Genomic DNA, 25,060 nt, shown 5'->3' with positions numbered 1-25,060 from the left:
AGATATTACATAGAAACCTATAAGAAGGCTGAAAAAATCAAATCTAAATATAAAAAAAAAAATGTTCTTGCGTATTCATGCAGAGTTTTTTTAATTTAAAATTTGAAATTAGACCAAATTTGGAGTTTACCCTACACAGAAATCCTTTTGAAACGTTTATATTTCTCCATTCTCCATGAACAATTTTATTAATTTATTTAAATGTGTACGAAAGAATGTTGATTTTCTAAAAAATAAAATGCCTATTAGAAAGTACCTACACATGATATTTTTGATCAAAATCGTATGAGGCTAACATTATACTAAGTATTTCAAATTTTTTTAAGACACCTAATTATCTAGTGATCGGAGAGGACTATGTGAAGTTGGGAACCCTTAATGCTATTTTTTTTTTTTTTTTCAAACCTGCCTGGTTCGATTGCACAAGTTTAGAACAGGATAGCCCAAGATTTTTTTTCGCTAGCCCACCCTTAGTTCTAAAATTATAACGGAATTATTTTTTCACCTCAAAAATCACAAAAAATAGATTTTTGTATTGAGTGTAAAAATTCTTGGTTTTGCACTGTGGCTCGTTTGCCCAACGTTAGCCCAAGATAGCCCAATTTTTATTTTCACTGCGCTTAGTTTAAAAATTATAGAAGAATTAGTTTTTATTCACCACAGGAAAAAAAAGTACGCATACACCACAGTGACCTTTTTTTAATTTATAATTATTAAGAACAATTAAACCCACTAGTGTTTGCATTGCGCCTCAAATGTAATTAATTTGATTTTAAAAGAAGCTTAAGTTGACATTTCAAATTAAAAACCACAACCTACAAAATATTTTGTCAAGTGTAAAAATCATTGATTTTTTTGGGTTTGCCATATAAGAACCTAGAAAAGCTACATGCTAATAGGCTATTGATTATGTCGAAAAAAAACAGGGCAATAAGGAACTAAGACGTTCACGGGTTTTTATTCCAGGAATCATTCAATGGGTTATAAGAGAAGATAAAACCGCGGAGTGTTATTAAATGAGAGGGTGGAAATTGAAGATGTGGGTGCAAAAGCCCCCTTTTTGGTTTTTCCAATATATCCCGTAAACCGAGCAAAATTTTGATATATTGCCCTTAAAACTTTTTGTAGAGAATTCAATTTAGTTATTGGAAAAATGTTTTTTAAAAATTGCTTCAAACTTGAAATATTTTTTAGGATACCAATTAACAACACCAAAATGATAAAACTGCTTTAAGAATCCTGCATAAAAAAATATTTAACCGTTATTAACGGTACCTTCTAAAGAATCATTTTCTTGATATCTAGATTCCTCTTGAATGACTAACCCAATTTCAACGATTTTTTTTTTTTTGTTCAAAGTGTTTTAGTAATCTCAATTTAATAAGAAAATGTTTTGGGAAATCATTTTTTCAAAACGGATTATTATTAAATTGAAATTTTGTTTTAATATTTGGATTAATATTTCTTCAGAATAGCATTTATTATTTTTTTTGTTTTAATTTTGTTTGTAATTTCATATGTAAAAAAATACTTTGTTTTTTTTTTTTTAACTGTCCCTAAAAACTTCAAAAAAATCCAAAAATTCTTTGTTCTAAAAGAAATTCAATGGCATTTTAATAAAGTGTGATTCATTTTATTGTTCGTCATGTTCGATGATTTTTCCTGGTCACTTTTGAGTCATGATTAATGAGACATTATTTTTGTCTTTCGTTTTGCAAAGATACATAACTGGATTCATTAATCACAACTAAAAATATCATTTGGTCTTCTATAAAGTTAACTTCACGAATACCATTACCTATTCCAAGCTAATAATGACTTGCTATCGATTTTAATCAATATTGATCGTTTTATTGAACACTTCTTAATGTCAACATTAAAAAGTTCAATTAAATATACTCCGAATGAAACATCAAAACTTTCATTACCCGAATTTTCTTTATATATAAAACCAGAAAAGCCCTAATTCAAAATTCTTTCACAGTACTGTGGATAATTTGAAATTTATTGCATCATCAAAAGCAATGGAATCGTGCCAAGGATATTTTTAAATACACAAATAAATACAAAAAATAAAAATAAAACCAAAAAAAAAAAATGTAAAACACTACGAAACATTTTGACACATTCGTGTTACAAATGCAATTAGAGATGTTTATTGAAACTCATCGCATACAAATTTAGCACTCCCCTTAATACATACATAGAGATATACTTTATACTCGTACTCCATCGTTTATTGTTACATCAGAAACATTCGTCCTGATGAAGGATCATAACAAACAAAAAAAAATAAAAATACAAAACAAAAAATAATTATTTCTATTTTTGTTGGCTTTTGATAGCGTTGATGTCTTTTATATATATATATTCGTCGTATAACTAAAAGCATTGTCCTTTCGTCGTTTTTGGTCCGTCAGTCGTCGTCATTTCCACCATCATCCAGCGTTGTTAGTCAGTGAACATTGGCGTGTCGGTGTCGTTTGATTTAGATACTACGGTTGGAGTAGGTATATACGGAATTGAAATAGCTTAAAGGACTTTCGTTTAATTTTTTTTTTTTTTTTTCAATGTATAATAACGTAGAGTGGGTAAACCAACCAATCTCAAGCAAAAAGAGAGTAATTATGAAAATTCAATAACGTAGTCGTAGTCCTATTTTAAACTACATTAAAATTTAAATTACTAGCACAAAGGAAAACGATAAAGAAATATTAATTAAAGAACCCATGGAGGGAGAGTTTTTTGGTGAGAAATTTCAAAGAGAAGTTAATATTGCATAAAAGTCTTTAATTATTCAGTTTTTTTTTTTTTTTTTTTTCTTATACTCTTGAATTTGACCTAAGAATGCAAAATATAATTTTTATATTTTTTTTTTTTGTTCGGGTTCTACTAATGGATATTATAGGTCACCCTCATTTGGAAGTCAGTTAAAGTTAAGGGTAGATTCGGTAGAAAGAAAGAGAGAGAGAGAGAATGTGGAGAGATTTTCGAGATAGAAATTTCACTTTTCCAAAGTGAAATTTCCTTGAGTAAGGAAATGTATAATAAAATATGTATCCTGTTTATGTTGTACTATTAACATTTCTCTGAGTAGGATTATATGTCAAGGTATAAAGTTTGTCATTTAAATTTTAATTTACTTAAAAACTGCCTATAGATTTATTTTTAAAATAGGTATAAAGAGGGTTTTTGGAAATGTTTTTCCTTTTTTTACTAATTGAGTGATATGTTGAATATTTTTGGAGTTTTCAATGAATTCGTGTCAGTTTAACAATGAAGTAGGGTCAAATGGAATGTACTTTTATATGAAAAATCTGCAGTTCTATTTACTTTCAAGTTAAATTCAATAAAAACTTGAAATGAGTATAAAAATAAATAAAAATAAAAAATGATTAAAAAAATGACAAAAACTTGTTATGAATCCATGTTTTTAGATATAGACTTAATTCAAAATTTGTGGATGAGGTTCTTGTCTACATTAAACAACGTTTTCAAAAAGGTATAAACCATTTTTCTAGGACCAGGAGTTTAATCAGGGCATACCTATTTCGAATGAGAAAAACTTTAACCATCTTGGGGCGCCATCAAGTGTCAAAATAAAAATCTGATAAAATTAAAGGATTTTTTTTATTATTTAGAAACAGTTTTTCCACTTGATTCTCGAAAAAAAACCTAAATAACGAACGCCTTAATGTACTTATATGTATACAGAAGATTATTTTGTGTGATCTTCATATGAATGCAATCGAAAACATTTGAGTTTTCAATACATTTTTCTTAACATTTTCGTTACTGGAATTTTTCTGGCATTATTCCCTAAAGAAGGGTACATGATTCTACTACCCCAGATAAAATTTGGATAATTATGCAAAATATAGGTAGAGTATCGGTATGTAGACCAGTGCCAATAATATATGAAAATAAAAAAAAATTATGAGCAGTATGGGGTACATATGGGTCGTTGGAAAATTTAGGATAAATGGTATTTGAAAGGGGAAAATAAATTGCCCACAAACAAATTGGGGGAAAGGGGTGGGTGGGCGAAAAAGTGGGGTGGGTGTCAAATTTCGTGTTTCTTACGATTTCTGTGAAAAGTAGACCTCTTATCAAAAAAAAAATAATGTGTGCAATTCACACGTGGTTGAAGTGAAACCATTTTAATTTTTTTGATAAGAAAAAATATAACTTATTTTATTCCATCAATTTTTGACAACCTACAATAAATTTTATACCATCTGAAAGAAAAATTCAAAAAACCGAGTTTTTGGTTTTTTATTTTTATCTTTTTCAAAAACAAAAATTTTTCTACGAAATTTGGTGAAAACTTACCTTATTATGTCCCAAATACACTGTAATTTGTTTGATTTAAAATATTAATTTGTTCACCTTATTTTGACTTAATACCAAAAAACACCCTAATTTGCAATCGAAAATTCACGTGTCAAAATATCAGCTTTTTTCAAAAAGTCGGTGGGTATTACATTAGTATACTATAGAACATGTTTTAGTAAAATGCAAAAAATGAAAAAAGCTGGAATTCGAAAATTTTTTTTTATCATTATTTACAATTTTGGCCTATTTATTCAAATTTACACTTTAATTACTCAAAAACGAAGGATTTCATGTAATATTGATTAATGTTACGGTTTTGAGTACTTTAAGTGTAAATTTTAATAAATAATCTAAAATTTTAAATAATGATAAAAAAATTTTCGAATTCAAGCTTTTTGCTTTTACCGAGAACATGTACTATGGTATACTAATGAAAAATTTTGTTTACACTATTGGAAAGAAGAGATTTTAACGAACAAAAAACCCACCGATTTTTTGTAGTTTTGCCGGAAATCGAGATATACCATTTTTTACCATTAAAAACTCAACCCACCCACTTCCCGAACTCGGCTCGCCCGTAATTTATTTTTCCTTTAATTTTCATCATATTCACCTAATTTTCCAATGAGTTTCATTGTACTATATTTTTTTTTTGGTTTCAAAAATTATCTACCCTGGTCTAATAGTAAAAGTGTCTATAACTTTTACTCAAACTATTTTTTTATATAATCCCAAAAATATTGAAAAAAAAAATGTAAAAATACGATTTTTTTATTTTTTATTTTTATCTTTTACAAAAATAGTTGGATTTTAACAAAACTTGGTTAAAAATTACGTAAATGACAGTAATATTGGCGAGAAATAATTTTCCATAGGTAGAAACCAAATTATACTTTTTTAATGAATGACCTTTGACATTTGAATCTATCATTTGAATAGTTTATTGTGAAAAGTTTTTGAGATATTGAATTTTGAACGTCCAAAACACTATTTTTGTGATGTTTTGGAATGGTGTTATCTCAAAAACGTGATGTGATAGAATTTTTTTCGACTTCAGATTTGAGCGCACAAAATATAAGAAAAATATTTTTGAAACGTTCTCGATATTAAATGATTCAGTGACATTGTAGGAATCATATCCAGCAATAAAAACCCTTAAACGATTTTTTTTTCTATTTTTTGCTCCGGAGCTCAGTTCTATTAAATAAGATACATAAGCATTTGTTTTTATTATTAGGGTAGACAGAAACATAATATTTATTAATGTTACCACAACCACAATGAAGCATTCCATACAAAAATGCCAACATTTTTCAAATACAAAAATGTCCAATCAGTAAGTCTACTTTATTTTGAAGTTGAAAATACTTCGTGAAAAACAAAGTCGAAGATATTGAAATATTTTTGTCAGTACCTAGAAAAGGCTTAGAGAGAGTTTCTGAACTGTATTTTGTGAAGCTGAGCAGTGAGCCTGAGCATGTATTGTTTCTATTGAATTTTTCACACTGTCATCAGAGATGGGTTTTGAAATCGATAACAAAAGTGCAGCAGTGACAATCGATTAGACGAGTACTATCTCTATTCTCTGTGGCTTTTGCCGGATTTAAAGACGTGTGAATATTTGGTAGATGTCTATTGCAAAAAGGCCCGCTGCTGATCTATTATTTCATCGTCCGGCGGCGACGTCCATCGTCGTCGTCTCTGCATATGATAAAAGATAGGCAAAAATTCGATGGTTAAAAGGACGACTATGAACATCGAATAACTGGGAAATCTTTCTATAAACGTATGTGAAGTGCTGGTGGTCATCATCAACAGCATAAAAGGTTCCTAGCCAGATGAACCCCATTATAGTATGTCGACAGTGAACGGTATAGAGAAGCAAAAACCGTTTATAAAGTTGACTATTTACAAAAAAAATAAGTTTTTCCTTCGTGAATGGTTGGAAATTGTGTGCATTCGACCAATGGTAATGGAGTATATGCTGGGTGAACTGGTACACCGTGCATAAACCAGATAGATACATTTATGTGTAGAACATTGTCAATGGGTCACAGGAGAAGTGTTTTAATATCAGAAATGACAACAAATATAATCGAGTTCTAAGGAAGAAGTGCTTTTTCGCTTGATCCTTACAACAGGAATTAAACCACACATGTAGCTATAATTAATGGGAGTCAGTTCTTTACTGGTGAAAAGGTACATTACCACCTTGAAGTAAAAAAGGATATCTTTCGTTAAACTCTGAAATTTTGAAAATGATTTTTTTGTCAAAGGTTCAAAACCCATTCTGTTTGTTCGATTTCGTTTCAAGAAAAATAATCTCTTTAAAATGTTTTTGATACATCAGCAACCAAAGGGAAAGAACTCAATTCAAAAAGACGAAGAATTCCTGAATATTTTACATTTTACATCAAAGACTTCATTAAAAAAAAATTAAAGAAAAGGAAAAAAGTCCTTAACACAGAAAAAGATACCTAAATGTAACTTCAAATTAGAATAATGATAAAATTAAACAGAAATTCTAAAAAAAAAGAAAAAAAAAACACATTCAACTATGTTCTTCAACATTACTTACAACTTGTAAACTTCATTATATCATTTTAGCAATTTAGATGAGAACACAAAACTAGACAAAATAAATAAAAAAGAAAAAAGAAAAACGCACCATCATCACATTTTTCTCATTAGATTCGTAATGTTCAAAAATGGTGTAGCCATTTTCATTAATTCAAAAAGTGTACCGAAACGGAAAAGCTTGAACTTTGTTTTACATCGCAGGAAGAATTAACATAAAAATATATATATCTATATAGATGGATAGATAGAACATTTTGTCGACCACAGGATAATGTTGATAAGATACTTTTGTACCAATGCGATGACAGTATAAACAAAAATATCATCATCAACATAAATTTAAGATATACAAAAGGGATATTTTATAATAAATGATGGTATTTTATTCAGGACCGCAATGAGATGTTAAGGCGCCTGTTGATTCTTTTTTTTATTGTACCTATAACTTTGTTAAAGATAATAAAGAAAAAAAAAAACAACAAATATAAAAATTGTTGATTGACAGGCTGAAACGGCGAATAATGGACTGTTTTTGTTTTATTGAACAAGGTATTCAATTTGACATAAAACCAACTGAATACTACTAAAATTTGTTGTTGCATAGCAGATGCTCTAATATATTAGATTAACTAAAATATTAAAAACATATGCAAATTTAAATGATGAAACCTAATTTAACAATGTTTCGCCCGGTTTCATATAAGTCCTCTTGCGTTGCGTATTTTTTTCAAGTGAAACAGTTTGCTTTTTAGTGGACTATTTTAAACGAGAAGTGCAAAGGTTTTTTCAGAAAACGAATGGAAGTATGTACGAAACAATGTTTTAGTAACAGGGAAAATAAAATAATTTAAAATTGTGTTAGAAGAAAAATGTTCTGCATTACATGAAGGACTGTTGTGTTACTTGAGCATTACGTAGGTAGATACATCAAATAAGCCGGTGATAGTGGAGAATTGCACTGATAGTTCAAAAAACCGACAGAGGGCTCTTATGTCTACTAAAGATAATGCTGAACACGATGGCGTTCTTAGTTTTTCTGGATTAGGTCAAATAAGAAAGATTTTTGCGTTTGAAATTTTGTTTGCACATGCCAAAACTGCACCGAAAAAAAAAATTGATAATAACAGCTATCAAATTAACATTTTTCAGTGACAAAAGTCGTCCAACAATTAAAATATCAATTTTGATATTTTATCATATCATTTTGACATTTTTTAATTTCAGGTGGAATAGTGAAAATTTCAGTTTGACAATTAAAATATCATTTTGACATTTTTTAAGTTTAAGTGGATAGTGAAAATTTCACTTTGACAATTAAAATGTCAATGTTGACTAGATTTTGCGTTTTAGTTTATTATAATGAAACCTATTTCTTTCCTTTTCATTTTTATTATTTTTATTATTTTAAGAATTTTCTTTCTTTTTTCAAAACATTACTGAAAGTGAATATTCTTTACAAAATAATGGTCATATTATTTTTTCTATTATAGGTGATATAATTGTTTTGTTATTTTCTTCCAAACTATGTGAAGTAAAATCTTAGTGCCGATCAAATTTTCTCAGTAAATCATACATTTTACTTCGAAAAAACACAAATCGCCTTTAAATTAGTACACATTAAGAATTTTTTATTTAATATTTTTCAATAATTTGGAATGAGAAATTGAAATGAAAAAATGATAATAAAATATCCAAAATGTGACATTTAAATATCATCCTGATAATAAAAATGTTGTTTTAATATTTTAAATATCATAAAACACATTTTATAGAGCATTTTTGGCTGATATTTAAAAAAATGTTAATTTGATATTTAAAAAATGTTAAATTGATATTGTTTTTTATTTTCGGTGTACCTAATATTAAAATTTAATAAAATTTTCCAAAGTGTTTTTTGATTTAAAAAACATCAATTTTTTTTGAAATTTCAATTTTTTGAAAAGTGAGTAAGGAAATTTGTATATTTGTATAAAAATTATTTAATTCCACAACGATCAAATGACATACATATAATTGTAAATTGTAGTCAAATTTTTTAAAAGGTGGTTAAGTTTTTATGTATAGAAAAAAATGTGTATATTTTTTACAATTCCTTAAAATTTAATTAATTCAATGTACTTTCCCTGAAATTCTTTAACATAGAGTTCTGTTGTAATACAAGAAAGAAACATATAAGTAAATATTAGGAATTGCATTTTAAAGCAATTTCAATTAAAACTCATTTTATTTTTGATGTATAAAAATAACTTTAAAAAATGAGTACCTTTTATTTACGAACTTATAAATGCAAATTAAAACCAACATTTAAACGTGAAATCGTTATGGTTAAAACAAAATTAGTTTTTAAATAAATTAGGCCTCAGTAATTGTCCATCTTTACCATTAATAACAATTGTAGGGGGCCCCATTTTTATGTGAGAGCCTCAATTTATTTTCTTACATGGGATTAATATGTCTCTGTCTTTAATTTTACTCTACTATATTAATGAGAAAAAAAATTCCAAGCAACAATAGCGTTTTGTTCATTTAATCATAAGTTTTGTTTCAATTCAATTCAATTCAATTTAAGTTTTGTTTTTGTAATAATTATTTGACTTTTAATAAATTTTTCACAGCTATTTTTAATTAATTTTCTTTTTGTTTTCTTTTATGTTTTATAGACGATCGTGAAGATAAAGTGGATGAAATTTCACCAAAACGATTTACAACAATTTCACAAATCAAATTAAAACCAACAGCAGACGATGATTATACAGAGTATTCCTGCCAAGCCAAACACAAAGCTCTGCCGCCAGATATGCCTATGCGTTCAACAGTTCAATTATCAGTTTTATGTAAGTAGTACCTGCAGTTAATTAAAATCAAGTTATGTATACCTTTAGCACAAATGAGGTTAAAATGTTAGAAGAAAAATGTTTCTTTAACTATGTTTTTTTGCAGAATAAAAAAAGTGGAACATAACATTTCGCTCTCATTCACATTTTAAGAAGCATTTTTTATACAAATTTTACTCAAAAAAAAATGCATTAATCTTTTGTGAAACAAAAAATTATTACGTTCGACAATTTTGGAACCACTTTATTTAATTATGCTTTTCAAAAAAACATAACTATATGAATGCGTTCCACAATAATTTCAAAGCCTTCAATTTCGATCTGAAATATTTTTCATATCTTTAAGTAATTGAACAGGTTCCACAATTTAGTTTTATTAAATTTAAATTTTAAATCCAATGCAAAAAATCATTTGACAAATTGCTTTTAAGTGAAACTTAAATATTTAACTAACGTATCAACAAATGGGCCTACAAATACCATTTGTCTATCTCTATAAGCTAAAACTTGTAGTTTTTTTTTCTTTCTATAGAAAGTAACATCTATCCATTTTTCATTTCAAATTTTATTTACAGATCCACCTGGCCCACCATACATTGAAGGCTACACACAAGGTGAAACACTACGAAGAGGTCAAATAGTTGAACTTATATGTCGTAGTAGAGGTGGTAATCCTCCAGCTCAATTAATATGGTACAAGAATGGTTCTCAAGTTCGTATGGCATACAGGTAAAGAATTTATATACTCTTACATACATTTATCTCTCTCTTTCTCTGTTTATGTATGTACATTTTTTGAAAAAGCAAAAACAATTAAAATATTTAAAACATTTATTATTTTGTTTTTGTAATAACATAGGACATCAGGACGCCTGTCAGAAAATATTTATACATTCACAGCTGAAGCTGGAGACAATAAAGCAAGATTCCGATGTGAGGCTAGCAATGTAATGTCACAAAATGCTCTCAAAGCTGAAGTTGATTTAGCTGTCCTATGTAAGTATTATGTAGTTGTATAGTAGGTACCTATTCTTATATAGAATGATTGATGTTGAATACATATCGTATAAAGTATAAACAATTTGCTTCAAACTGAAGATGCAGGGTGATTCTGGTTTTATAGATACGTTAAAAAAAATAAAACGAGTTATAATGTAAACAGGAGACATATGTGATGGATGTATGGGCTTAAATCAAAATAGATAAATTGGGACTTTTATTCACAAAAAAAACAAAATCATGTGTGCAATTCACACGTGGTTGTAGTGAAACCTTAAAAATCATTTTAAAAGAATCGAAAAAATATAACTTTTTTTTATTCCATCACTTTTTTTTATATAACAACCTACAATAAATTGTATACCATCTGAAAGCTTATTATTTCAGCTCAAAATATTTATATCGACCATGTCTATACAACATCTACAAAAAGAGCTAGAATTTTTTTAACCCAATTAGTTTTCATAAAAAAAGCAAAACAATGAATCTCTTCTAACGCCATTAAATCCATTTTTTAAAAGACAATATATAGTAAATTTTATATCATTATTATTTTACCTTTTATATGACGCTTCAATCATATTTCTACCATGCCTACAAAAAAAGTAGGAATTTTTTAAAGCCAACCATGTCGAAATTTCGAACTGAGATTATGATTATGTAAAAGTGTACCAAGTTCTAAAGCTTGGCTTTAAATTTGTATAAATAAAATGTTGATTGTTCTCTTGACAATTTTTCTTTAAATTACCGATTTTTAAAGCTATTTGAAAAATTGCCAAGCAAACAATCAACATTTTATCTATACAAATTTAAAGCCAAGCTTAAGAACTTGGTACACTTTTACATTTCAGTACTTTTTGTGCCAGCATAACTTCAATATAGGAGAACTTCGCTCTTTTTACTTGCGATATAGGTACTATAGGGCAAGTTTAGGATTCGTAAAAAAAATCGAACTCGAGATAACAATTTTACATGACATTACGATGATGGAGAATGCCAAAAAAGTGGGTCCGGCAATTCTGTCTGTCTGTCTGTCTGTCTGTCTGTCTGTCTGTCTGTCTGTCTGTCTGTCTGTCTGTCTGTGTGTCTGTCTCTATCTGGAGCTGCAGCCTAAACGAGTGAAGTGATTTTCTTCAAACTTGGTAGTTAGCAGTTTTTGGTGATTCCCTAGAGGGGAAATTGAAATTTTTTTTTTATGACCAAAACCAACGGTACCTGCCATATAACGGAAATAGAAAAGGTAATTTTTTTCAAAAACGGCTCTAACGATTTTGATTAAAATTTTTGTGTGTAGTACTACACATAAGGGCCAACTTTTTAAATAAAAAAATTATTTTTTGTACCGTTATTAACGGTACCTGTCATAGAACGGTTTTTTTCGTTTCTGAATATCTCGTACAAAATTAACCCGATTTAAATGAAAATTTTTATACAAAAGTGTGTAAGTAAAGATAATATTAAAATTTTAGAAAATTTTCAAAAAACGCATTTTTGGTTTTTTAAAAAATATTTCAAAATTTTTTTTTGAAAAATCAATTTTTTGAAAACGGATCAATGAAAAATTTTGAAATTTAGTTTTTAAGTGTAAATTAATTATTTCTTCAAAATGGCATACCAACTTTTTTTTTGAAAAATGTTAAAAAAATTTTATATATAAAAAAATATTTTTTTAAAAAACGGCTCCTACAATTTTCAAAATTTTTTTTCTAAAAATACCTTTTTATACGAGAAATAAAATGGCATATTTGTTTTTTTTTTTAAGATATTTTAAAAAGGAGTTTTATTAATTATAAAAACAGATTTAATTTTCTTATACTACTTATGAAATTTCTTCAAAATATCAAATTTTAAATTTCTTGAATAAAAAGCTTTAACATTATAGTTACTTTAAGCATAAGAGCAAGTACGTGCGACCCCAGTCGTGCAATTTATTTTAACAGTAATGTTTTTGTTGTGATTTCACTACTTTTTGCAAGGTATTGCTGTAGAACTTAAAATCTCTATAATTGATGAACACTCAGAGGCGGTTACCACGCCACTGTCTAAAATTCTCAAATTTTAAATTTTTTCTTTTGTTTAAACAACTAGGTCTACCATTGTACCAAATTTTAAGGTTCTACGACAGTTAGAAATGCTCTTTAATATTTGATGAAATGGGCTGTTGCCAAAATTCTAAAATCTTAAATTGTTTCCTTGGTATAACTTACTTGCTTTACCATTCTACCAAGTTTCAAGATTCTACGATAGTTAGAAGTGCTCTATAATATTTGATGACAATTCAGCGAAAATGGGAGGTTACCACGCCCCCTGAATTGAAAATCTCAAATTTTCGATTTTTTCCTCTGTATGCACATCAACACACATCACTGTGCAAATTACAAGTTTTTATGATAACGGGAAGTTCTCCATAATTTTGATGATCTGTCAGTGAGTGAATCTGTCAGTCAGTCAGTCAGTCAGTTACGGTTTTTGAGATTTTCGAAGCCCTATATCTCAGGAACTGCCCATCCTAAATAGTTGAAATTTTGTAAATTTTGTTGTTTTCGACTAGTTTAACAAATGGAGCGAGTTTAAAATTTCTGACATATTTGGTTTAGAAGTTGGAGGTGGAGGGGGGTCGAAAATGGCCTGAGTTGTTTCCTGTAAATAATGGTGTAATGCCAAAAATGCTAGAGAACTTGGCTGGGCACTACCGTGACCTTTGATTATCGCCTTCCCCCGAAGGCTGTGAGGTTTATTAAACTTTTTTTGAACGTGTTGTATTTACTAAGTGTGAACCCATTAAGTGTGAACAAGATTTTTAATTTAAATTAACTTTTAAACATGTGATTTATACCTGCATTGTTCTGTAACACGTCATCAACTTTAATACTTTCTTTTTTTTTTTAACTCAGTTGTCCATTTTAAGATACCTAGTGCCTTTTGTTTATAAAATGACAGTGATTCTAAAATCGCAGTTAGATTTTTCATCCCCATAATATATATAAAAACAACTCGTTGATCTTAAAATCTGTAACCTCTAACGTTTCAGCGGAGTAAGGAAACAGTACTTTCAAATAAACAATTTTTGTTGTATCAAAAATGGCCAAGTTATTCACTAAAACTTGTTTTTCGTTAAATCCAAGAATTTGGCTCAAGCTCGTTTTATCCAGGAAAAAAAGCTGGTTTTAGGAAAAATAAAAATTTTAATCTAGGTTTAGCAAAATTGTAAACGAAAAAGATCAAACGATAAAACAAATGAAATGGTGTAGGGTAAAAGCGGGTGAGATAGCATACCTTTTTTGTTTTTGGCATATTTTTCAAAATAAACCACATTTCATATTTCTAACAATGCAGAAATGTTCTATATTTAATGTGCAACGTATTATTTGTTTTACAGAATTTTATACATATTTATTATTTATATTTTTAAATTAATATAGCAAAAAAGTTTAAAAAAAAACCATCTCTGATGGTTCGGATTCGAGTTCAGCACACCCAAAACCTTCAGAAAAGTAAATTTTTGTTTCGGCAACAAAACCCTTGTAAACCAGTGTAATAAATAATTATATGTAATTAATTTATGCCAAAAGGGTAAATTTTTCGAACGTTATACCTACCTAATTTAGTTTTAAAAATCAATTTTTTGTGTAAAGTAGTATTAAATTTTTCAAAAATATACTGTTGAAGTACATGACTGTCAAAGTCTGGCCACGGTTTCCGAGAACTCCAGAAGCCATCAAAGCCATCAAAAGTGTGATATAGGTACGATATTTTTTTGAAAAAAATCTCCTACCTTCGGCAAAATTTACTAAACCGCTGTTTTGGAGAACGTTTTTAAGTTTCTTAACCAAACAATTTTCGCAAACAAGAAATAAACATTTCAGCAAGATTCTACTCCTACTACTTAAAAGGCAAAACACAATCAAAAATGGCTAAAAAAAAACGAACCCGATTTCATACTGGAATACCATTTAAATGTTATTTGTATGCTGAACACTGTTTTTACTATAAATAAGCAAATAAAAGAATAAATAAAAACATATTTACAAGTTAAAAACGTCGAACTACAAAATAAATTCGTAGAAAACATCGATTAGGTATGCAAAAATGTAGTTCTTAATTAAAAATTCTTCTTAGAAATAAAGAAATAAACGTTGCACAAAATATGCCCCAATTACAAATAAAAATGTTTTTATTTCTCCTGGCATACATTTTTTTTAAGCAGGAGTTAGTTCCGTAAAAGCCACAAAAATTAATCTAATTTGAATTTAAACCAAACAATCATCCGATCAAATTCAATTCTTAACTCTTTTATAAGTCTGTTTAATGTAAAATAAATAAATTTCCTAAATTGACTTTCAAAAGAGTTCAGACAAAAAAGTTAAAGGTCAAGAATCGAATTAAAAAAAAAATAAATATAAAATAAAACAACATCCATCGAGAAAAACAAACAAACAAACACAATCATTGTCAATTTTTTTTTTGCTTTTATTTTCCAACCAGTTTGTCCCTGTTAATTACACTGTGATAGTTTTTAGAACTTTTTTTTTGCAACAGAGCGGAGACACATCGATTCTAGTTAATTCGAGTATGCTGAATTCAGTGGTGCCAACCGTTTTGAAAGTTTGGCTCAAGTTTTCGAGATATTTCGCAAATAAAATCTTAGGTCGGGACTATTAAAATACTGATAATTTCGAATAATTAAGTTTTTTTATGCAGTTTTTAGTTTAGAGAAAAGCTATTCCTGTATATAGCTATATGTTTAACACTATTCTAGATTGTTATGTTTCGGTCGCTTACAAAGCATTTTATAAACGAAAACTTCACTTTTTCATGTTTTTTTATTTTGTTGACTTTCAAAGCCTTTAATATGGATGCAATTTGAGTTTAACATTGATTCGGGATATTTTATATTATTTACATAGCATATAATTCCAAAAATGAATAAAATACTGCAAACCTGAAAAAGTTCACTAGTGAAAATCAGTCTATTAAGCTAAGGAAATGTATTAAATAACACTGGTAAGCAAAATTAAACTTTTTTTTGCCACAAGAACCAAAATATACTTTTCTGAAGGTGAAAGGGGTGCTGAACTCGAATCCAAAGCCATAAATATTTGACTTCCTTTTTTTTAAATATTACAGTTATAAAAGGCAAAAAACGTTATTTTGACTGCTTTTATCCCGGCATGATGTAAGTATATAAGAACGTTGTTTTGTTCTTCCAAAAACTGTTTAATTCATTTATTATCTGATATATCTTAAGCTTAAGCTGAAAATCCAAAAACTATCTTAACTTAATCTTAAGTTAAGGTTTTGATACATTTCCGTAGCTTAGTAGGCTGATTTTCACTAGTGAACTTTTTCAGGTTTGCAGTATTTTATTCATTTTTGGAATTATATGCTATGTAAATAATATAAAATATCCCGAATCAATGTTAAACTCAAATTGCATCCATATTAAAGGCTTTGAAAGTCAACAAAATAAAAAAACATGAAAAAGTGAAGTTTTCGTTTATAAAATGCTTTGTAAGCGACCGAAACATAACAATCTAGGTTGGAATAGTGTTAAACATATAGCTATATACAGGAATAGCTTTTCTCTAAACTAAAAACTGCATAAAAAAACTTAATTATTCGAAATTATCAGTATTTTAATAGTCCCGACCTAAGATTTTATTTTCGAAATATCTCGAAAACTTGAGCCAAACTTTCAAAACGGTTGCCACCACTGAATTCAGCATACTCGAATTAACTAGAATCGATGTGTCTCGCTTCTGTTGCAAAATCGAACTATCACAGTGTTATTAATTGAGCAAAAACTTCTCCTTAGCACTCATCTGACAGCCTTCAATTTTCCATTTCAATTCTATCTTGTTTGGGTGTCTCTGTCTTGTCCCTTTGAAAGTTTATTGAATATAAAAACCGATGTCACCCTGTGACAAAGCTCCTCTCCTTTTTCTACCTAAATTAATAATGAAAACAACAAAAACACAATATGTAGTTAGATTATTTTATATGACAAAGTACCTACAACAGTGACGAATATACACCTACTTTATATGACATAATATTGACTTGCTTTTTACTACTTGTCATATACGAAAAATGTATGTCAAACCATTATCGAAGACTCGAAAACAGCAAATGTGTCTTTACCTTTATTGCGGGTTGGTAGGTATGAAAAAAAAAATAAAATAAAGACAAAGTTCATTAGGTTTACAAATATACCATAAGGATATGTTTACTTTACTTCCATATAAAACATCTACTACATATATGTTTATATGTGTGTGTGTGATGTTTAAAAAAAAATAGTATGAGTGGCAGGTACAAAGTACGGCTTGATTAAGTATGATATCAGACACATGCAAAGCCGACTCAAAGGACAAAGTATGAAAAGACAAAAGTACACACAGCAGGATATTTGCCCGATATAGCCCAGCAAAAATAAAGAAAACCTTATTTTTGCTCCTGAATGCTATTAAAAAAATTAAATCCCCCCCACTTATGGAACCCATCATATATGGAGGGTTCATCTCTATCTCATATAATGTACCTATACCTGTTCGATATGCCCTTGATATAGAGCATAACACCTCAGCATTGAGTTCTCCTTATAGCTCAAACCTCGAAATTAATTCGAATCGACTTTGGCTCAACTGGAAGAGACGTGTTTTTTTTATTGGATATTAGGGTGACCAGATTCTTGAAAAAAAAAATGAACAAATTGGACAAATATTTTGAATATAAAATTTTGTAGTTATCTATTTTTGAAAAACTTGTTACTCACTTTGCATTTAACTTTAAAATGTTGGAAAATATTTTTAGCTTCTCGTGTTTAATTTTACATATTGGAGTTGTCTGTAGGAAAGAAACAAATAATTTGTTTTAAGTAAAATATCTCAATTTGAAGCAAATTGTTTGTAAAGAAAAAAAGTATTTTGACGAAAAGTTTATAAATTAAAAAAAAAAAAAAAAACTAAATGATTTATTTTTATTTGAAAAATAGAAAAATATCTTTAATGAAACAAAAAACAAATGTTGGTCACACTAAATTTGTACTACTTAAATATTAATGAATAAGACGAACAAAATTCTAATTTTTTACGATATTCTGCATATGATGCGGGACATTTTCATTTTCATTATTTTTTTTTTATTTTTTTTTTTCATCATTTTGGTTTTTTTTTTGTTTTTTTTTTTTTCTTTTCATGTCAATCTTATAACAAAAAGTTGCCCCAACCCATGTGTCAGTGTCAGGACCAACTGAAGCGAGGGTGGGTGATGTTGTGCCACTCACCTGTACAACTGCTCCATCAAATCCTCCAGCCGAAGTGAAATGGATGGTGGGAGGACGTCAGATACGTAATGCGACATCAAGGACTTCAGTTAGCCCAGATGGTAAGGCAAAAAAAAAGAAGAAAAAATGTGGAGTAAATATGAGTAGATATTTTTTTTTTGTAGACTTTACATGTGTATAATATACATAACGACACACATTCAATTGATACAGTGCTGTAAGATAAAAGTATTGAATTTTTTTTTTTTTTTATTTTCAATTTTACAGATTAAGTTAAGATAAATTGTACACAATTGTAAATGAGAATGTGTGGACACAAAACTGAAAAATATTTGTGCCTCTCAATTGTGCCTTTTACAAAATGGGGCCACTTAAGCATTAAGGTGTGATTTATTTTTGTTTTAACTTTACTTTGTTTAAGGTTCATAGACATGTACATATTTATTTCAAACCTAGTTCAAATTGAATAATTAATTCAATTTAAAAAAATGCATTTGAAATTAAAAAACGAAATATTTATTGCAAATAAAAAAATTGCATTAAAAATATTTTTATTGCAACTGAAAAATATTTGCATCACAAAAAATATTTAACACAACTAAAAATATTTTGCATTACTAAAAATGTTATTGCTACTAACAAATATATGCATTGAAAATAAAATTCTTATTGCATTAAAATAAAATGTTATTCCAGATAAAAAAATGTCTGCATTGAAAAAATTCAATGCAAAAGCTGAGCATTAAATATTTTCTTTTAATATTCGTCGAATTTCAACTACAAAAAATTAAGTGTGCTGATTCCGAGAACAACATAAGTTTTTTTTCTAGCAGCTCTGGTTTTTAAATTATTCACACATGAAAAGGCATTGAAATTCGTACAATTTTTTTGTTGTTAATTTTTCTTTTTATTAAAAAATTTTTTGTTGTATTTTTATTTTACTTACTGAACCTAAATTATGTACATTACATTCGAAATACATTTTTCCAGCAAAACTTTAAAAACACATTTAATAATAAAATCTAAAAAAAATAGTATGAAATTACCCCCAAAATGTGAAAAATTAAAATATCTAAAAAAAAAATAGAGCTCCTAGAAAGCAACCAGTGTGATTTTTAGGCTAAGTGAACCCAAATGCATTGGGATCGATTTTCTGGAAATGTTAACAAAAAGTTAAAATAAGCATAACTTTAAAATTAGTACGAAATAACAACCAAAATGTGGAAAACTAAAATATTAAAAAAAAAAAAAATAGAGCTCCTAGAAATAAATGAATGTGAGTTTTAGGTTAAGTGACCCCAAATACAGTAAATTTAATATATTTTTTTCTGGAAAATTTTAATAAACACTTAAAATAAGGAAAACTTAAAAATTAATAATAAATATTCCCCCAAATATGAAAAATTAAATATTTCAAAAACTAGAGCTGCTAGAGAGAAACCAATATAGTCCAGTAATTTTAGGTTTTATCTGCGGAAAAATTCCTACTGGGCTGAATTTTAGTATACAGCTTAATGACGGCTTTGTTATGAAGATGTGAAAAATCGACATTGATATCGTGTCCGCGTTAAGAGTTATAGGGGTCAAAAGGTCACAAAAACTGGTTTTTCACGATTTTCAGCAAAACGGTAAGTCTTATCAAAAAATTTTCAATGCAAGAATTGTAGACCAGATTATTATATATAAAAAGTGTCATGACACTTTTTTTCCTAAGACCCACCGTTTCTTAGGTATAACGATTCAAAAAGTTGAAGTTTAGTTGTAATCGTCATAATCCTATTCCTGAAAAAAAACTCCTAACTGAAAAGTTCCTGAAATTTCATTATTTTTTTAGCTTGAATTTCGTTCTTCAACTGTTAAGAATATGGGGAAACCAAAAAAAAAATGGAAATTTTCGCCATTTTTCCGATTGGGGCCCTTCTCCCGAAACCATTTCCCTGGGAATTTTTGTTTAGAATATGTCTGAAAATATACAGGGTGTGCAATAGAGAATGAACAACCCTAAAACGGCTTAAAGCTACACTTATGATTGTTCTAAAAACAGATAGAAAAAAGTTCTATCGCAACCAGTTCATAAAATATGGACTTTTTTTCGTTCAGTGTATTTTAAATTTTATCATCTTATGTTTTCGTTCACTACAACCACGAATGAATGAATTTTATTTATTTCTTTTTTTTATAATTTTCTACAGTAATTGGATGAGTACATAAACGCTTTAGAAACTGCAAAGCTATTGCACATTTTCGTAAAAAAAATTTTGAAATCTGTTTTTTGATGCAAAATGTAAAAAAAGTATTTTATGAAAAATTTTAAACACCTGTGGTATAAAATAAATCTATAGAAACCTAGGTGGCCATCTTTCTTAAAAATATTCTCCTTATACCAGAATATTTTTAAGAAAGTTGGCCACCTAGGTTTCTATAGATTTATTTTATACCACAGGTGTTTAAAATTTTTCATAAAATACTTTTTTTACATTTTGCATCAAAAAACAGATTTCAAAATTTTTTTTACGAAAATGTGCAATAGCTTTGCAGTTTCTAAAGCGTTTATGTAATCATCCAATTATTGTAGAAAATTATAAAAAAAAGAAATAAATAAAATTCATTCATTCGTGGTTGTAGTGAACGAAAACATAAGATGATAAAATTTAAAATACACTGAACGAAAAAAAGTCCATATTTTATGAACTGGTTGCGATAGAACTTTTTTCTATCTGTTTTTAGAACAATCATAAGTGTAGCTATAAGCCGTTTTAGGGTTGTTCATTCTCTATTGCACACCCTGTATATTTTCAGACATATTCTAAACAAAAATTCCCAGGGAAATGGTTTCGGGAGAAGGGCCCCAATCGGAAAAATGGCGAAAATTTCCATTTTTTTTTTGGTTTCCCCATATTCTTAACAGTTGAGGAACGAAATTCAAGCTAAAAAAATAATGAAATTTCAGGAACTTTTCAGTTAGGAGTTTTTTTTCAGGAATAGGATTATGACGATTACAACTAAACTTCAACTTTTTGAATCGTTATACCTAAGAAACGGTGGGTCTTAGGAAAAAAAGTGTCATGACACTTTTTATATATAATAATCTGGTCTACAATTCTTGCATTGAAAATTTTTTGATAAGACTTACCGTTTTGCTGAAAATCGTGAAAAACCAGTTTTTGTGACCTTTTGACCCCTATAACTCTTAACGCGGACACGATATCAATGTCGATTTTTCACATCTTCATAACAAAGCCGTCATTAAGCTGTATACCAAAATTCAGCCCAGTAGGAATTTTTCCGCAGATTGGGCTTAAAAATGACTAAAATGACTGGGCTAATATGATTTTTGAGCTTAATGAACCCAAATCTATAAAATTTCATGTAGATCTTTCTGGAAAATTTTAAAAAGTTGAAAATTATTGACCAGTGTAATGTAAGACCAATTAGTCAAAATTGTAAGAAAATTCGACGAATATTTAAAAACCGTACCGAAGATCTAAGCAAAAAAAGAGCCAAAGGTCGAACTTATTCCGACAAAAATGATTTATGGCACAAAATGTAGGTGAGAACAACATATACAAAATTGTCATTCGTACTTTTGGGACAGATATGTTTTTTTGGACATAATGGCCAAAAAAACGACCAAATTTCACAATGGTCTAAATATAGCAATATGGGTATCAAACGATAGATATTTTTATACTGAATCAAGGAATGGTCATTTTTTTTTTTGTTGCCAATTGACAAGATGGCGGCCGAAGAAACGCCACATTAAAAAAAAAATTAAAATTAAAAAAAAAACACATCAAATACCCAATATTGGTTTCAAATGAAAGGTATTTTCTTACTGAGCAAGAATGTGTAAAAATTTTGATTAATTTTTAAAAACTGGGAAGGTGATGGCCAAAAAACTTAATTTAATTTAAATCTAAATAATTTCCACGAGTAACAAAATAAATTAAATCCAAACTAAACAACTTATTTCGCTTATTGTCTTCATATATCTTATAATGTCGCTTATATCTAAGTTTAAACGTTGAAAAAATAAACAAATTCTTTAAAAAAGACTTATTTTTTACTTTGAAGTCACAGAAAAGCGTGACTGAAAAGTTAGCCATTAGCTGAATAAAAATATCAAACAAATTATAACTTAGCTAAAATCGCACAGCACTGTTAGAAAAATATTTATTTTTATTTTTAACAAAAACAAAAATTGTTTATTATTGACAGTGAGCAACATTTATTACATATTCATAAGGACAGATGTTTGTTTGTATGCAAATTTAATATTCATATTCTATACGCAACTATGAAAAAATGCATTTGTTTTACATTCCGCATAATTTTTTTATTTTATTTGAAAAAAAATCTCAATTTCTGTTATATAATAAAAATAAAGAAGTACCTTTGCTAAATTAACTTAACATTTACACTTTTTAATATATATATTTTTTTCCAGGAGGTTGGATAACAACATCAAACATAACAGCTCTCGTTGAACCGAATAAGAAGTCCTTAGTTGTCATATGCCATGGACTGAATATGCAGTTGACTGAAAATGTGGTGTCTACACACACCGTTAATGTTTTATGTAAGTATTCATATCCTTTTCACACAAATGTACACACACGTACGCAAATGATATAGTATATTTAAATTAAAAATAATACAGTTGATTTATTCACTGTTTACAACTCGAGAAGCTGTAAAAGCTGTAAACGGTTTTTACAAGTAAACCTAGTTTATTTCATAAGGAGTCCATTTTGAACACATTTATAGAAACGTGCTCTCTTTTTCTCTCTCGTTGTGACATTAATACACTTGTTGTTGGTTTGTATATATAAGTGTTATAGCTTGATAGTAGAGGATAAGAATAACTTTAGTTATCGTTGTTGTTTGTGGGAGAGAATTTTGAATTTTAATTTGTGTTGAAATTTAGATTGTTAGCATTGAATTAATAATAAAAATATCAACCTCAGGCAATTTATTTAGCAACTTCGTATTTTTGATAATTGATTTTCATTAACCTGCTGCTGCAGTCATCATCATGGCCAAATAAAATAAAAATTTGTTGATTGAAACTTTATACCTGCCCCAGCAGCAGCATAATTGATCGAATATTGAACAGACAAAATGTTTTTTATCGTTCAATTTTAAAAGGTGTATAAGCACATAACGGTATCTTAACTACATATATATTGGCTTCGTTAGTAAAATATTTTCAAATTGATTTCAATTCTCTTTTGTGTATATTGAATATATTTGTGTCAGGTATATTTTTTTGAACAAAAATAATGGCAACAAAAATAAATTTTATTTTAATTATTTTTTATTTATTGTATTATTTAAAAGTGTGCAGATGTACATATATATTTTTAAATTTATTTAGTTTATCATTAAAAAATGGAATAAACAATCAAAAAAGCTTCACAAAATAATTAATTGCTCTTAATTTTTATTATTAGACAAAGTGAAAAATAATTAAGTTTAATACAAACTTCTAAAGCCTTGTTTGAAATGTGAATTGTTTAATATGAGTGAATCCAATTCCTTTGAAAAGCTTTTAATGTAAAACTATAAAACCAATACATTTAACAATTTTGCTACTAAAATCTTACTACTTTATGCGGTGTATAATCTCAAAAGCAAATATCTGTCTCTAAATCTGACTTCTTTATCGTTATTCTTTACTAACACAATTGCGTGATTAAAAAGTCGTACCACACCTGAATTTTTCACATTTTACCTGTGCTTTTATATTTTGCATTGATCATTAAAATCGAAACATAATTGTTAAATCTAGAGTCAAACGAAAAAGTATTATCGAACATGGGCACTCTGGTGTATACGTAATTTTTTTTTTAATAAAAAAAATATATGCTGCATATAAGACATAAAGCTAAATTTTATTATAAGAAAAGTACCATTAATTACTGATTTTGAAATATTATTTGTATTATAAATTGTATTGTTAATTGTAGCACAGGTAAAATAGTACATGAAATAATGAATACAAATAAAATTGTTACCTTAATGAAACTTGGCGTCAAGTTTTATGTTGGAATAAAAATGAAAAATCAAAAGAGTGTAGGTATACAACATTTTGGATAGAAGAATATTTTTCTCCGAGAAGGCAGTTATAAGCCAATGATTCGTTTGAACATTGTAAAGACGTTCTATTTATAAAGAGAACCAAAAAAGGTGTTTTTTTTTAGCAAAAAAAAAATTCCTCCTTATGAAATGTTCGTATAAAATCCCTATATTTTTCTTGCTCCAAAAATAACCCTTTCATTCAAAATAAATACCTGAATTCTATCCTAATGTAACATTATTCCTACTTCAATTCTATTCTATTTTTTAAACTTAATTTTGGCAATAATTACTTATGTTTCCTTCACCCTAAAAACTCCTTTTCTCCCAAAAGTTTATTTTATTCCGATGGCAAATTAAACGTTTGTACTAATGTTCTTATAGGTACGAACTACAAGAATCTTTGGTTTTTTGAGACTCTCTTTGGAAAATAAATTTTCACCAAAAATTTTATAATGAAGTTTTTTTATTCTTGGCTTTTATCCTAAAAGTAACATTAATTTCATTAGGGTAAATAATCAATTTTGTTTGCAATAAAAAAAAACACTTTTTTAACCTTGATATTTTTATAAACACTTTAGATTTAGATCCTTGGTCCCAATCTCAAATGTAACATAATTGCAATAGGGTGCCACTATTATTAGTCAAAAAAAGGGACATTTTTCTTTATCTTAAAAAAAAAACACCCTTTCAAATGAAACAATTTTAAGACTTATTTTATTTACGAATATAATTCCCATGGAAAAGACAACATCTTCTATAAAGTTAATAAGGATACCATTTATACAATTGATTTCTTGTTTGTTTTACTTATCAATGATTTTTCTTATTTCCCAAAAGAACACCCTATGAACTAAAATATTTTTATGCTTTTACTTACTTAATATTTATTTTGATTTAATTTTTTCTTTTTTTTTCAAAAAAATACGTACCTACTATATTTTCAACT

At 28.0% G+C, this 25,060-nt stretch overlaps 1 protein-coding gene across 3 annotated transcripts in view; it reads left to right on the top strand.

Annotated features, from left to right (window-relative positions):
• Positions 1-25,060, top strand: part of LOC129920315 (nephrin) — a 162,343-nt gene that overhangs the window by 92,816 nt on the left and 44,467 nt on the right. For all 3 annotated transcript variants that reach the window (XM_056001654.1, XM_056001652.1, XM_056001653.1), the window contains exons 4-8: positions 9,576-9,749; positions 10,325-10,478; positions 10,609-10,745; positions 17,967-18,134; positions 22,481-22,612. In XM_056001654.1, coding sequence (XP_055857629.1) covers positions 9,576-9,749; positions 10,325-10,478; positions 10,609-10,745; positions 17,967-18,134; positions 22,481-22,612 — 765 coding nt within the window. The remainder of the gene's footprint in view (positions 1-9,575; positions 9,750-10,324; positions 10,479-10,608; positions 10,746-17,966; positions 18,135-22,480; positions 22,613-25,060) is intronic.

Source organism: Episyrphus balteatus, chromosome 4 (assembly GCF_945859705.1).
Source record: "Episyrphus balteatus chromosome 4, idEpiBalt1.1, whole genome shotgun sequence".
Classification (NCBI taxonomy): domain Eukaryota; kingdom Metazoa; phylum Arthropoda; class Insecta; order Diptera; family Syrphidae; genus Episyrphus; species Episyrphus balteatus.
Note: the sequence above shows the minus strand (reverse complement) of the source record. Positions and strands in the feature narration are given on the sequence as shown.